This window comes from Ursus maritimus, unplaced genomic scaffold (genome assembly GCF_017311325.1).
Source record: "Ursus maritimus isolate PB19 unplaced genomic scaffold, ASM1731132v1 scaffold_1, whole genome shotgun sequence".
NCBI classification, from domain to species: domain Eukaryota; kingdom Metazoa; phylum Chordata; class Mammalia; order Carnivora; family Ursidae; genus Ursus; species Ursus maritimus.
The window spans coordinates 50,439,142-50,455,725 of NW_024423343.1; the positions used below are offsets into that span (position 1 = coordinate 50,439,142).

Below are 16,584 nucleotides of genomic sequence, written 5' to 3' on the forward strand. Positions count from 1 at the left end.
AAAAGCCTTAAGGGAAGTCTCACTCCACCATAGCTGCTCCGACATTTCTAAAAACTGCTGCCAATTGTTAATTGAGTTTCCCTAAATCAAAGCAGCCTCAAAATTATCCCTTGTTCTAAGAACTTGTACTAAGAAGTCACTAAGATCTAATCAAGTTGTGTATATGAATATAGCAAAGACAGAGATTCACTGTCACGTACGTATACGGACAAGAAAACATTTTCATAGAGGGAAAAGCGACATCTAGTAGAAGAGAATTTCAACAGATAAAACACTGTAAGGTGTAAAGAGTTAAACATTTCCACTAGAGGAAAGTTATGAAAGGGAACAATTTCACAGGTAGATGCAATCATACAATAAAGATAGATTAATCACTTATGAAACCAATATGGAGTTTAAAACACAAAAGGTGTAAAATCAATTTTATCCATAAAAATCAGTCAAGGAACTCACAAAATAAAAAAATGCAAATATAACATTATATACATACAATGTGGAGGATGGAGTAAAAAGGTAGTGCTTTTGGAATGGTATTAAACTTAAATGACCATCAGCTTAATACAGATTGCTATATACTTAGGATGTCGTATATGATCCTCACGGTAACTGCAAATCAAAAACCTGTAATAGATACACAAAAATCAAGAGACAGAAATCCAAGTATAACACTAAAGAGGGCCATTGAACCACAAGGGGAGAGAGCAAGAGAAGAAAGGAGCAGAGAACTATAAAAACAACCATATGACAAGTAATAAGATAGCAATAAATACATACCCAGCAATGATTACTTTAAATATAAATGGACTAAATGCTTTAGTCAAAAGACATAGGGTGACTGAATGGATTCAAAAACAAGACCCATCTACATGCTGTCTATAAGAGACCACTTCAGACCTAAAGATACATGCAGATTGAAAAGGGATAAAAAACATATAACAATTGTATCTATGCACCCAACATGGAAGCACCAAAATACATAAAGCAATTATTAACATATAAAGGAAGAAGCTGATGGGAATACAGTAATAGCAGGAGACTTTAACACCCCATTTGTATCACTGGACAGATCATCCGAACAGAAAATCAACAAGGAAATAGTAGCTTTCAATGACACATTAGAACAGATGGACCTAACAGATATATACAGATCATTCTATCCAAAAATAGCAGAATGCACATTCTTTCCAAGTGCACATGGAACATTCTCCAGGCGAGATCACATGGTAGGTCACAAAGCGAGTCTCAAATTTAATAAGACCGAAATCATATCATGCATCTTTTCTGACCACAAGGATATGAAACTATAAATCAGGTACAAGAAACCTGGAAAAAACACAAACAAATGGAGGCTAAACAACATGGTACTAAACAATGAATGGGTCAACCAAGAAATCAAAGTGGAAATAAAATACGTGGAAGCAAGTGAAAATGAAAACACAACTGTCCAATATCTTTAGGATGCAGCAAAAACAGTTCTAAAAGGGAAATTTTATAGCAGTAGAGACATACCTCGAGGAACAAGAAAAAACTCAAGCAAACAACTCAACCTTACACCTAAAGGAGCTAGAAAAACAAGAACAAACAACCCAACACCAGTAGAAGGAAGGAAATAATAAAGATCAGAGCACAAGCAAATGACAGACACCAAAAAACAAAAACAAACAAAAAACCAACAGAAAAGGTCAAGGAAACCAGGAGCTGGTTCTTTGAAAAGGCGAACCAAATTGATAAATCTTTAGGCTGGACTCATCAAGAAAAAAATGAGAGAGATGACCAGAATAAAATCAGTGATGACAAAGGAGAAACAACTGTCACCACAAAAATACAAAGGATTATAAGAGAATATTACGAAAAAATTACATGCCAAGAAACTGGACAACATAGAAGAAATGGGTAAATGCCTAGAAACATCTGATTCCAAGACTGAATCAGAAAGAAATAGAAAATTTGAACAGACCGATTACCAGCAATGAAATTGAATCAGTAATCAAAGAACTCCCAACCAGATGACTTAATGGTGAATTCTACCCAGCATTTACAGAATTCTACCCAAAAGTTAAAGAATAGTTAATATCTATTCTTCTCAAACTATTCCAAAACATAGAAGGAAGGAAGGAAAACTTCCAAATTTATTCTATGAGGTCAGCATTAGCCTGATAACAAGACCAAATAAAGACATTATAAAAAAAGAAAATTACAGGCCAATTTCCCCGATTAACATAGATGCAAAAATCTTCAACAAAATATTAGCAAACCAGATTCAATACTACATTAAAAAATCATTTACCACAATCAAGTGGGATTTATTCCAGGGATGCAGTGGTGGTTCAATATTCACGAGTCAATCAATGCAGTACATCAAATCAATAAGAGAAAGGATAAAAACTATGATCATCCCGACAGATGCAGAAAAAGGATCTGACGAAGTACAACATTCACTCATGATAAAAACTCCCAACAAAGTAGACTTAAAGGGAATATACCTCAACATTATAAAGGCCGTATATAAAAACCCACAACTAAAATGATACCCAATGGTGAAAAACTGAAAGCTTTTCCTCTAAGAACAGGAACAAAACAAGGATGCCCACTCCCATCACCTTCACTCAACACAGTATGGGAGGTCCTACCCAGCAACGACAAGAGAAAGACATAAAAGGCATCCACACTGGTAAGGAAAAAGTAAAACTTCCACTATTTGCAGATGAAATGATTCTATATACATAACACTCTAAAGACTCTACCAAAAACTACTAGAACTGGGATGAAGCCCCACATGGGGCTCCCTGCTCAGCCAGAAGCCTGCTTCTCCCTCTCTCTCTGCTGCTTACCCTGCTTGTGCTCTCCTGCTCGCTCGCACATGCATTCTCTGTCAAATAAATAAAATCTTAAAAAACCCACAAGAGATAGATATGGCTAGACTCAGAATCTTACACTTGTGAGAATGGCTAGAATCAAAATGATAATAAATAACAAGTATCGGTGAGGATGTAGAGAAAAAGGAACCCTTGTAGACTGTCGGTGGGAATGCAAACTGGTGCAGCCACTATGGATAAACAGTTTGGAGGTTCCTCAAAAAAGTAAAAATAGAATTACCATATGATCCAGTAATTCCATTACTGGGAATCTACCCAAAGAAAATGAAACACTAATTCAAAAAAATATGCACCCCTATTACAGCAGCATTATTAACAATAGCCAAGACAGGAAAGCAACCCAAGCGTCACTGATAGATGAATACATAAAGATGTGGTACACACACACACACACACACACACACACACACACACACAGAGGAATATTACTCAGCCATAAAAAAGAATGAGGTCTTGCTATTTTCAACAACACAGATGGACCTAGAGGGTATAATGTTGAATAAAATATGTCAGAGAAAGACAAATGCCATACGATTTCACTCATTTATGGAATTTAAGAAGCAAAACTAACAAAGGAAAAAAACGAAACAAAAAACAGACTCGAATAGAGAGAGGGAAATTGGGGGCATGGGTGCAACAGATAAAGGGGATTAAGAGTACACTTATGAGCACTGAGTAATACATGGAACTGTTGAATCACTATATTGTACACCTGAAACTTATATAACACTGTAGGTTAACTACTCCGGAGTTAAAGTATAGAAAAGAGTACATTTATCGTGATGGTTAATATCGTATAGAACTGTTGAACAGTTATATTGAACATCTAAAACTAATTAAACACTGTATGTTAATTATCCTTCAATAAATAAAATGCACCCTTCATTTCTTCCCCAGCACTCCACAATTTCCTGTACTCTGCCCTTTTTCCTCTTTCAATCACCCTTATCTACTAAAATGGTATAAAGTGTACATGTTTATCACGTTGTTTGTCTCACTCCACTAGACTGTCAGCTCAGTGAGGGTAGTGATATTTTTTATCTTTCATTCACTGATATACACAAGTGTCTCAAATGGAACATGACGAAACACTGGTACTCAAATACCTATGGAATTAATTGTGTGGATGGAGACATGGAGCTTCACTGGTATGACCAATGGGAACAACTACACAAGGAAAATGTGCCCAACTGCAAGCGAGTCCTCTGAGAAGTAGGGGCCACAGGCCTGGCTGCATAATTATCAACTGCCACCTCATTTCACTGAAAGGAATGCTGAAGTAGAATGTGCCCATTAACACTCCTGAAACTGGGCAAGTTTTACAGAACAAAGGGACAATTCAGGCATCCTGACAACTGCTCATCTTCTCTATTATCATTAAGAAGGCAGAAGAGTAGCAGTTTCTGTCCCATTCGTTTGGACTGCAGAATCATAGCCGTGTTCATGTTTCTGAATACCTCCGGCTACCATGCTGGTGGGGATGGAAAATGCACCCATTATATTCCCATATCTTCCTAAATCACAACTGGAGCAGTTTTCATTTTAATAATGGTTCCTATCACTTTTTTAAAAAGTCCCTACTATGTACCAATCCCAGAGGTAAGTGCTTTTGTTTGCCATTGACAGTAGGGTCGAAAGTCAAGGGCTGTGACCTGCCACCACCAATACCAGGGCAGCGCTACAAGTATGCATCGACCACACAGAAACCTCTGCTAAACTGTCCTTTCCAGTGCAAATTATTCTGATGAAAATGTGCGATTTTGATGAACGCTTACTTGTTGGAACAATGCCAAGAAACACAGGACTAAAGAAGTCAGGTCAATTTCCTGTCATTGATACAAACTCAACACAACAGGTTTCTTTGTGAATGTCTAATGCTGGGCCTTTTAATGGCCTCGAAAATGGTCTCAATGATAGTCTCCAAGATTGACTAATCTAAGTAAAATCACAGTTATATAGGATTAAAAAAAAAACCTTCTTTAATCCGTACCATATAAATAATGTTTACATTTATATCATTCCATACATCTGGCTCTCAACCGTCTAATAGATTTATTCTAGTACAACAATAAAAACTGTTAAGGGAAGTGAGAAAACAGCATACGGATTATTACTCTTAGCATTTAATGGTGTTAGAGTCTTGATGCTCGTTTGCATTTGCTTGGAAATAAGTTATCTCAGGGAAAATTAAGTTCTAAGCTGAGGCTACCATTTGAAATCCCAGAAAGGGCTCCTGGGAATAGTTTGGCTTTTTTGTGACAATAGATTTTCTGATGAAGTACACCATTCCCTAATGAGAAAGACCTGGCACTGCTTCATATGGGGAAAAAAAAATTGATCAAGGCAAGGAACAGGACGATCAGTTTGGGAAGGAGTTTTTTAAATAAAAAACATGAAATTGGCTCTGCTTTGGCAGGACAAACCCCCAAACATCCTGAGGGCCATTGTCCTGGCCCACAGATGATCCCCACCACGCTGCAACTGCGCAGGCTCCCACTTACATCACTGACAATGCTGGCATGGGGACAAAGATCGAATCCAGAAGCAGTCATGGTGGATTCTGCTTCACCAGAGTCACATGAGAAACCGACCAACTTCCCTGCTTCCTCTCTCACCTCCCTGCCCCCAAAAAACCCTACCAGGGGAACAGATCTGAGGCTCAGCAGCGCTACCAGTATGTACAGTTTTTGGGAAGGGTATAAACAGGCATATGGAACTAGCAATTGTAGGAAGGAAAAGCCAATCTTTAAAAAAGAGTGATGCAGGCAAGCGTGAAAAATGTGAAATAAAGAAGATGCAAAAAGTGGACTCGGAATGATCCAGGTCACAGGATTGTCGAACATTTTAACTCTGAACAACAAACAGGTCAGCTAGGTCAGGCGGGGATCACACTTGCTTGTAACCGTTACCTTTTATAAAAGGATACCAATGCAGTAAGATTTTTACTGTAGTGATAATACTGAAGTTTACATATTCATTAATAAAATCGAGTTCACATTACCCGCATAAATGCTTGATGTGTTCTGCAGTTAGCTACTCTGCTTGACACTTTTATGCTGCCTGTAATCACATCGGATGTTCCATTAGAAGAAAAGTAAAATCTTGGTGGAGAGTCTATCTTCCGGTTCACATCCAGACTCATGTTATAAAACAAAACTGCAAAACGTAGAGAGAATTGCAATTAATACAAATAATTACCTAAAAGCATTTTTTTTTTGAAGTGAAAATAGTCAAAATTATATCCCAATACTGGAAACACCTTAAATTCTCTTCATTAAATGGCTTTTAAAAACTAACCAAAAATATAGAAGAGGAAACAATTTAAAAATAATAATTGCTAAAATGGTTATAAAAAAACTGTAAACTTTTCTCTAGGTTTCTACTTTAACATCTTTGTTTGCTTAGTCTTCCTACATGTAAATGTTTCAAAACTACAATAATAAAACTGTGACTACTAATAAACGTTCTGAGTAAAGTTTCAGATTCCTCTGAAGTCCTTTTTGTCCTTAGAATATCCAACTAAGGAAGCGTAGACAAAACACTGCGCTCACACGCCACTTGCGATAATGTATCTTGTGTGGTTACGGAACTAGTTTTGTAAAGGGTTAGGTTCATTTCTTTCTGTTTGTTTCTGATTTGAGAGGTTGCTGTTTGCTATTATTTTTTAAAATGTCATGTGAACAAGTGGTTCGAAAGTCAAACCTATGTAAACAGTTTACTCAAAGATGTCTCCTTTTCCAGCCCTAGACCCTGATTAGTCTCCTCTGTGTTTTCACTGCTTTCCAGTTTGATCTTCTAATGTTTTTTTGTGCAAAATATAGACATCCTCTCAATATTCTGACAGTATGGTAAGATTTACTTCAAATCTGACATAGTAAATAATCATCTGCTAATGAATATCCTCAATTAGCAAAGATCTAAGTAAAATTAACAAGCAACCAAAAAAATTCCAAGCCAGATATTACCAAGAAAGTCAGAGCCATTTTTTAAATCTAAAAAAATGGTTCTTTGCAAAAGGAGCTACATCTAATAGTTTGCTGAGATGTCATTACATAGGAGCAATAATTCATAAATGATATTTTAAAGAATTTATTTAATTTTAGGAGTAACTTACTCTTCTGGAAGGATTTTATCTACTTATTTCAAGGAAACCTAAGTATAAAACCTGTATTACTCCTACAAATTTCAAATAAATCTTTTAAACTTACTTTTAGTTAGAAAATAAATAACAAAGTCCAGATCAATTGGCCTCAAAATTACAACAGCGGAGAGTCAGTGTCTCGGAGGTGGACTGCACTTGAAACCACTCCCCGCAACTCACCGCTGTGAGTTCCCACCAAAAGTCAATTTAAAAAGGTGAATAAAAATCCACTTGCAGCAAGTGGCAAAACATCCTGGTCTTATAAACGTGCTTACCATGTGAATTATTTCTCCCAAGGACTCATTTTATGCAACTGTACAGCTTGTATTTGTAACAATGCTTGTGATTACTGATGAGTTTCATATATTTGTTTTCAACCATTTTAAAAAAATGTCTGCTTACAATGGAATTGGTGGTAGGACAAGCACTGATTTTTCATAGGCAAACGGTCCTATCTGTTTAATGTGTATTTTTCAGATAGTCCATTAGTTTGACTGCTACTATGTTACTGGGGCCATGCTCTGACACTGCCACTTCTCTGATCTGTAACTTTAGTTAAGGTTTTGCCCGCTGTCCTACGACTGTAGCTAGCCAGGACTTCCGCAGACTATTAAAAATGAGTCTGATCTAAAGTAGATATACTAGGCTCATTCAGTACTTCTCGTTACGAGCTAATTCAGACTGAGACCTCTGAAACTATGTATCCATAGTTTGGTTCAGTGTATTTGCTGCCCTTCATGAGGTTTAGTTGATGAGAGCCTGCAGGGTCACGAATACAATCAATTCTTGATGGGTCTTGCGCGGCTCATGAACTTTATATATTATTCATGTCCAAATAATAAACCCGGGTATGCTTCTTCCCTACCACTGGCTAGTTTCATTAGTCATTCTAATACTAGCTTAAGTATAACATAAAACAGGAATGTAACCTGCTAGAAAAAATGTAATGTTCACAAAGTCACATAAATGTGATTTGACATTAACCACAATTTTGCATGAGCCATATCAATGCTACCTTCTCCACAGCAGATAACTGAGAGCTCTCAGGAGCTGACAGTCATAGAAAATCCTTAAGAGATGTGTGTTGTTTATGGAAATTGGCATCAGGGTCTAGATTTGACAAAAGCTTTTTCAATTACTCAAAGGATACGATATAAAGAAAAGAAGCTTCTCCCTCTTCGGACTTCCCAATTAAGGCAGCTCCAGCTATTAAAAGGGACCCATTTAAATGGAGGTGAAGATGTGGGAATGTTCTTTCTCTTCTAAAGATATCTTACCTCTGAAGCTCAGTTTAGCTCACCCTAATATAGCGAGTGCTACTCCTGCTTTTCTTCTTGTCATAACTTCCAGACAGCTATAGCCTCCCACGGTGCCCCACTCATTGTTAAGAACAGTGTGAGAACCCAAGAGATGAAGCAGAGAGGTGTATTGGCCTCTAAGGTGAGTCACAGTGAGGGCTCAGAAGAGGACCACGAGACGAAGGAGTGGCGCGCACGCTCAGGCAGGGTAAATTCTGTGAGGGCATCCTTACCAATATAACCTGGAACCTCTTTGCCCTTGTATGAGAAACACAGTGTTAGATCCATGCACACAGAAGGCAATCCATTTTCAACACAGTCAAAATTTGTGCGATTTACTGACTCAGGATGGTTTAAGGAAGCTTCAACAATCACTACAGGTCTTGTCCTAAGAAGGAAATAAAATTAGCAACAGTAATTGCAGAATTATTTTTCCTTAAGAAAAAACTGTTTTGTCAGTTGCCATTGTCCAAGTAATTTCATGAAATTGCTTTATTAATACTACATGCATATATACTCAATTACATTTCTGTGCATGTATCAAGAGAAATTTTCAGTTAAATGCCCAAATATATTGACTTTGCTTGATGGCTTAATTATAATATCCACGTAAGGTGGAAAGAGTATCCTAAAGTTCAATAAAATTTCAGAATACCAAAAAAAAGCATTATGAGGTCACCACCACTGCTGATTTTAAAAATTGCCTCCCGTCATTGACAAGTAAGCCCAGCTGTCATTAAGCAGTGAAATGCACCAACCTTACCTTAGCAACACAGCAGAATCAGACCGAAAAGCACCAACAGCCACATCTGGAGGATGAAAAACAACAGATTAATGAACATCATTAGTCAAAGAGAATTATTTTTCAGCCATAAATACTTAACTACGTATCACCTTTTGACTGTATCAAAACACCATTTACAGAAAATTAATTAGAAAAGATATATTTACATCTGAGGATTCATTCCACATTTGTCTGAGTCTATTCATCTATAATAACATTCATCCCTTTACTATAAACAAACTTTATGATAAAAATAGGATATAAGGTTAAGCTTACTAAAAACATTCAGTTTTTAAACTACAAACATTCACCTAGGAATCTCCTCTCAAAATACAAAAGAAGTCTTTCTTTTCAGCATCTCATGTTTGATTTATTTCCATGGGTGCTTTTCATTTTTTCAAGAACGAAGAATAAAATGTAACTAACACTGTAAAGCTGATGACTTATTTGGTCGTTCCTGACCCACCCTTGAATTCAAAAGGGCTTTAAAAATGAAGGAAATCGATTACCAGTAAATCAGAAATTTTCCATGCCAGTTTTATGTACTTTACACTAGAGCAACATCCACAATAGAACTCATTTCAGTTTGTGAAATACGATTTTATACTCACCTACATATCCATTATTATCTGCATCAATTTGTCCAGATATAGACTGTCCAAACATACTTAACGATTTGCTGATTTGAAGTCCTTCGATTCTCTGAAAGATAAGTGGAGTAGGAAGCAGTTGTTGAGTGCCTAATATCTCAGAGAAGCAATGATTTAGTTAAATAACGAGCCTTCCAACACCCAGGCGCATTTTGCAACAAAATGCATTCAAGTCAGATACGTGCATCTAAGAGAAACAAACGGTTCCAGCTTGAATTGGGCAGGTCACATCTACTTTGTGACTAGAAAAAAAGAATCACTTTGTAACTAGAAAAAAAAAAAATCACAAAGAGAAAATTATATAGTATAGATCTTCTTAGACAGTCTTGACTCCCTCTCCCCAGTCTCCTTTGAGGCTCTGTGTTTATTTCCCAGATGAACATGAATAAGCAAACAAGTAATTTGGAAAAGGAGACAAGCATAATCGCTTAGGGAGCCTACTACTCAGGCTTAGGATGAAAGCCACCCTAGTGAGCCAGACTGTTTCCTAGCATGTGACAGCTGAAGTCAGACATGTGTCTCCCACGCCATAGGTCTAACTTCACATCCAGATACTGATTTACATGTATCAGGCTGCTGTGCATGCTAAGAAAATCAGTAATTTTTATTGGACAAGTATAGATTTTTCATGTTAAATACGGAGAACCATTGGCCTATTTTGCTCCATCAAAAATAACAGTATTAGCTCATATTTCCATAAAAGTATCTTTAGAAAAACTTTTCTTCTCTGCATGTGTATGGAGGGTTTTCTAGGCACTGAAATGCCCTGATTTGTCAAAAGACAAAAGTAACGTCAGAGTTAGATCAGGGATCGTTATTAAAAGCTCCCATCCTGCCGCTGTGCCCTGAGCCCATGTGTTCGCTCTCCAAGTGCGACCTCCCCGAAACACGGGGCTTTAGGCACAAGGCAAGACACTGTTCATCAAAGCCACATGGGCTTATTCAAAACAGTACGGGATACCATCTCAGAACATAAATTTGTGGAATGCAAAGAAAATCTTAAGTTAAAAACAAACGAGAATGGATGTGAACCAAAACTCTTAGTTACAGAAAAAAAAAATGATTTCAAAGAGTTATTAACAACTTTAAAATGGACCACCTACTGTTACTGTAAGAAAAGGGTAAGATAGAATATATTAAATACTTAAAAGAGCAAACTAAGAAAAATAAATCCCCATTAACGCTGGAAGTTTCAGGAACCATTTCTTATCAATGCTTCATTGGAAACAGTAGTATTCTACCTGTGAGAACGATGACGAGATCCCATCCGCTCGGCCATTGTAAATATAAACAGCACCTCGCAAGTCATCTTCTTGTGGAGCTCCAATCGCGACATCTATTCCAGAATTTCAATGGCAGAAAAAACAAATTCTTAGTATAAAGAATGCAACTCTGAAACTAACCTTCACACTTAATTCATATCACATAAGAAAATTCCTTACCAAAAAAAAAAAATACTTTACTCACTAGACAGAAAAAGTATCACAAAATACAATATCATCATAACAGTGTACAGGACTGTGCAGAATCGACGATGCATTGAAGAAGCAGAGTGAACGGGTCTGAGAGGTGCTCTAACACAATGAGTCAGGGCATGGGCTCCACAGACAAACCATCAAAGCCTGACCCCCAGCTGGACTCATTTCTTAACCTCATCATATCTCGGGTCCCTCACCTACAGCATGGGATGGTAAAAGAACTCCCCCTCAGCATAAGACATAGCTCATGGAAAGTGTTTAGAGCAGACTCCAGCACATAAATTATCATTTGTGAATATTATAACCCTAAGATTCTTTGAGCTCTGGGTTTTATGTTATTTGCAAAATGACGTCTAAATTCCTGTTCCAATGAAAGTAAATAAGGTATTTGTTAAGGATATCTGTGTATACACACGTACATACATGCAAACTGGATTTTGGAAAGTGAATTTGTTCTGTAAAGTAATGAATACATCACTTTATTTTTTTTTTTTAAAGATTTTATTTATTTATTCGACAGAGAGACAGCCAGCGAGAGAGGGAGCACAAGCAGGGGGAGTGGGAGAGGAAGAAGCAGGCTCATAGAGGAAGAGCCTGATGTGGGGCTCGATCCCAGAACGCCAGGATCACGCCCTGAGCCGAAGGCGGACGCTCTTAACCGCTGTGCCACCCAGGCGCCCCTGAATACATCACTTTAATGACTTGAGATTCACATCACATTATGATGCCAGGAGAAAAAATAAAGAGTTAATCAACTGACATAAGCAAGAGAAAAACTATGAATGACATGGTTGCATAAGGGCCATAAAGATACAACACACGGGATAAAAAAAACATTCTACAGTTGCAAGAGCATTTCATTAGTGTTACAAGGTATTATGTCTATTGGGGTATATTAATGTGTTTATTTACATGTAATCTTTCCTTATTACTTCAATAGAAACCTAAAATACAGAAAAGTTTGCTTTCATGATAGTCAATAGTTACTAATTTATCAGATTTAAAGCTTTTTTAACAACTGCAGTGGTAATTCTATTACCACTATTTCTATTACTATTCTATTACTGCTATTTCAATGAGAATAAAAACCTTCTTGAAATATAATTCTATGCCAAATGCTGTACAATTTTTTTAAAAATTGTTTTCCTAAGTAGGCTCCATACCCAATTTGGGACTCGAACTCACCACCCTGAGATCGAGTCACATCCTCTACCAACTGAGGCTCCAGGCCCCTCTTAAAGATTTTAAAGTAATCTCTACTCCCAACGTGGGGGTTCGAACCTACAACCCCAAGATCAAGAGTCGCGTGCCCTACCGACTCAGCCAGCCAGGTGCCCCAAATGCTGTACAATTTCTGATATTAAAAAGTAAATGATAGACATACCTTATATTTATTGTTTAGACATAGTAAGGCTGCTCTCTTGTGCAAATTATCTTAAAGTCTCATAGACAAGTATAGCCACTGACTGATATTCAGTGGACAACTCCTGAACAACTCCTGTATTCTGGGCATTTTCCAGGCGCTGCTCATACAGGGCAGTACCACAAAGAGGAACTACAGTCTAGCAGGGAAGAAGGGAGGCAAATAAAAACACCACATATGAGACGGTGGTGGAAATGAAGGAAGGTGTTGCATAGAAGAGGAAGCCCAGGCTGAGACTCAGGTAGTGACAGGTGACAGCGAGGTGAAGAACAGGGTGAAGCCAGTTTAGACAGAGGCAACAGGCTGCACAATGACAGGTGACAAAGGGGCAACACGGCAACATGAACAATGGTGGCGAATTTGAAATACATGGAGCCATATATGCACAGACTAAATACTTACGGGCACACAAGGGGAAGGAGCCGGAAGGGAGAGAGAAGGGGAGAGGAAGAGAGAGGTAAGGGAAGGAGAGGGGGAAGTGTCCTGTGGCTACTGAAGACAAGACCAGTTACGGAAGCCATTCATCAGGGCTGGTTTATACCTTGACCCAGATGGATACATCCTGAGTAACCAGGATTCTGTACCTTGATTTCTGATGATATGTAAAGATCACAAGTCTGGGCTATGAAGTTGGTGATACGTGGAAATTCTTGCAGTATCAGTTACTAGCCATAGTGATGTAAGGCACCTATCTTGAAATTATACAAACGGGCCTTTTCAAATGAAATATAAAAAGGCGCAGATCAAGGCATTCTAAGCAGAAGACATGTGGGTTACATTCAGTCTTTTCTCATCTTATATATAGATCCAAACGCTTATTTGCTAGGATTATATTTGGATCTGTTATAGAAAATACTAAAATTTTAGCAATCAGAGTTATAAGAAAAATAGACGTCAATTTTTTTTTATGCCTATGCAAGTCCATTTGGGACAAAACATACAAACATGGACATATGACAGTTTTTTTCTACTTTCCATCTGAACATTTCATTGTTAGTGTAAACTATAACAACTGTCACTGGTGTAATCACAGTAATTTTAACATCAGCTAACACACAATGCCTCCTAACGGGGCACTGAGCTAGAGGCTTTATACGCACTAACTCATGTAACTCTAGAAACAACTCTATCAAGTAAGTACTTTTTTGATCCCAACTTTGACGAGGAAAGTGAGGCACAGAGCGTAAGGTGCTCGAGGTCCCAGAGCTCGGATGTGAAGAAGCTGGGCTACGGGCCCTGCAGTCCGGCTCCAGGGCCTGTGCTCACCATCACTGTGCTCTCTGCCATCACTCACCCCGCAGCCTCTACCCAGTGTTTGCTCTCCTGTTCTGTGTCAAGCCACTGCTCCATTCATGATTTGGTAACACATCAATACTTCAGGGGCACACAAAGTAATAATACAGCTTATAATTTACAATTACGGAATTTTATTGTGGCTCAGCTCAAAAAATAGTGGAACATACAGTCTAAAAGTCACATAAAAATGCTCAAGGGGAAAAAACGTAAACCAAAGTTAAGTGGTTTTTGCCAAATCTTTTTTACGGATGAAATCCCGAATGCCGTCTGCCAGTCATGTCTGTCACGTAGGGCTGTTCGTGTACCTATTCCCAAACTTCCTCATACTCTTGATGCGATTTTTATGCTGGACTGTTGCCAAATGGGTTATTTCCCTAGAAAATGGCTTGCTTTGCTTTTCTAAGTACACAGGAAATTCATATTTTTTCTTTTTTTTTGAATATAAAAAAGGGACAGGATATGATGAATGCAAAAATAACTTAGGTCTGCTATGAAAACACCACAGAAGCGTGCAGAGTAAGAGGACAGTAACTCCGATTTGCATCTCTGCCTGGAGGTGGAAGGAAAAAGAACAGGTGGGGTTTCCATCCCCTTTCTATACAATCCCACACATCCTGCCATGAACACAAACTAAATTCATCCATTTACCCCAGAAAAACTAAAGAGGATAGAAGTTGGGGTAAAGAAATAGGGAAACACATAAAGCAAAATAAACCACAGGCGCCTTGCTTTCCCACCCAGGCAGACATGGTGGAGGGACCTCAGGGAAGAAGGACTGAGCCTGCTTCCAAATCAGCAGGGTCTTGCTCATATCTAAAACATACCAACTCCTTATTCATTGGCAAAACAAAAATGCTCTTCAGCCATAAAAAAAGAAATCATCCTGCCATTTGTGACAACAGGCATGTTCCAGATGGCATTCTGCTCAGTGACGTAAGTCAGAGAGAGACTCACACCGTATGACCTCACTTAGATGCGGGATCTAAAAAACCCTAAACTCAAAAACAGATGAGAATGGTGGCTGCCAGAGGTAAGGGGTGGGAGAATTGGGTGAAAAGGTCAGAGGGTACAAGTTTCCAGTTCTAAGACAAAGTTCTGGAGATTACATATATGGCATAATGACTAGAGTCACGGACCCTGTATTGTTTTCTTCAAGTTGCTAAGAGTAGATTTTAAGTTGTCATAAGAAAAAAAATTGTGACTATGTGAAGGAACAGAGGTTAACTAAACTCACAGTGGTAATCATTTTGCACCATATGCATACGTGAAATCATTATGTTGTACACCTTACCTTATACAATGTTATATTTCAATTACACCTCAGTAAAGCTAAAAAAAAAATTAAAACTGATAAGTAGAAAAAGCTATGCTCTAATCAACAGGAGTCTTCTAGGAACCCTGCTCCGGCTCTGCAGCCAGCCTCTGCTGGGTCTTGTCAGTGTCTTTACTGTACTTCAAATCACACAGTACAGTCTAAGGACTCTCATCAATTAAGAATCACTAACTGACAAGTAGTCAGGCATAACACTAAAAAGAAAATAAACTTAGCGTAACATTTTGGCTCCATTTTCTAGAGAAAGGCAAATGACCTAAAATTCCACTCATATTCTCTTCCATGTACCATTTTCAAAGCCGAAATCAAGTACCAAATTAGATACTTTTAATTACCTTCAAAGCCATCATTATCAATGTCACCAAGATTAACTATCGATTCCCCAAATCGTGCAGCGTATTTGTCACTTCCAATGAGCTCTGTTTCCATTTCATTCATTACTGCTCCCTAGACAGAAAAGGGGAGAAAAGGTGTCATCATAACACTCCCTGACAACTTTACACATGATTTACCATTGTAATTGGATATGGATGTTTTTCTAATGCTTCGAACAAGCTGGACAAACCACAGAGTGAGCTTCAGTACACACATCTCAGTTCAATTCAATAAATATTTATCGAGTATGTCAACACATATAATAGTATGATTAGAGCTCAGGGAACATAAAAATTGTCACTCATGATCCCTAGCTTTGAAAATCCAATAAATCATTTTGATAATTCAATTTAGCAAATATTTATTGAGTTCCTATTAAAGGCAATGCACTATGCAAAGAGTGGACAGGCAAAAGAGGACAAGGCAGTGTGTGTATAAGACCTACTCCCCTTCCTGAAGAAGCCCAGTTACAGGGAAGGCTTAGCACAAACCTGTAAACGACTCAGAAGTACAAACTGCTTTGTATTATCAAGAAGCAAGGACAGCATATCTAATTGTGAAAGCAAGGTGAGATTTTATAAAAGAGGACATTCAAGGTGGCTATTGAAGGGTGGACATAATTTTGATATACAGAATATTATCAGCAAAACAAATTCCAAAGAATTTGGCTATTATAAATGGTATGTATAATGAAGACGACAAAAAACAAAACAAAACCCAAAAACATCAGATTGAAGTGTTATGGTGTGGTATTTTGAATACTGAGGGAAATTTACTCTCAATTTAGGGAACAGGAAGCCACTGAAGGTTTCTGAGTTGAGGAGTTGGCAGAACTGAAGCTGGCCTTTGGAACCATAGCAATGGAACGTGAACTGGTCAACTGCTCTCTCTTAAATTGGAAGATGAGTTATTGCAATAAGACATTCAATA

The 16,584-nt window shown here is 37.9% G+C and overlaps 1 protein-coding gene across 1 annotated transcript in view; it reads right to left on the reverse strand.

The window, feature by feature from the left end:
* The window catches only part of ITGA4 (integrin subunit alpha 4), a 75,543-nt gene that overhangs the window by 32,967 nt on the left and 25,992 nt on the right, over positions 1-16,584 (reverse strand). Inside the window, exons 10-15 of the mRNA XM_040643228.1 lie at positions 15,615-15,726; positions 10,991-11,085; positions 9,711-9,801; positions 9,079-9,124; positions 8,549-8,703; positions 5,878-6,032 (exon numbers count right to left, since the gene is read on the reverse strand). Of these exons, the coding sequence (XP_040499162.1) occupies positions 5,878-6,032; positions 8,549-8,703; positions 9,079-9,124; positions 9,711-9,801; positions 10,991-11,085; positions 15,615-15,726 (654 nt within the window). The remainder of the gene's footprint in view (positions 1-5,877; positions 6,033-8,548; positions 8,704-9,078; positions 9,125-9,710; positions 9,802-10,990; positions 11,086-15,614; positions 15,727-16,584) is intronic.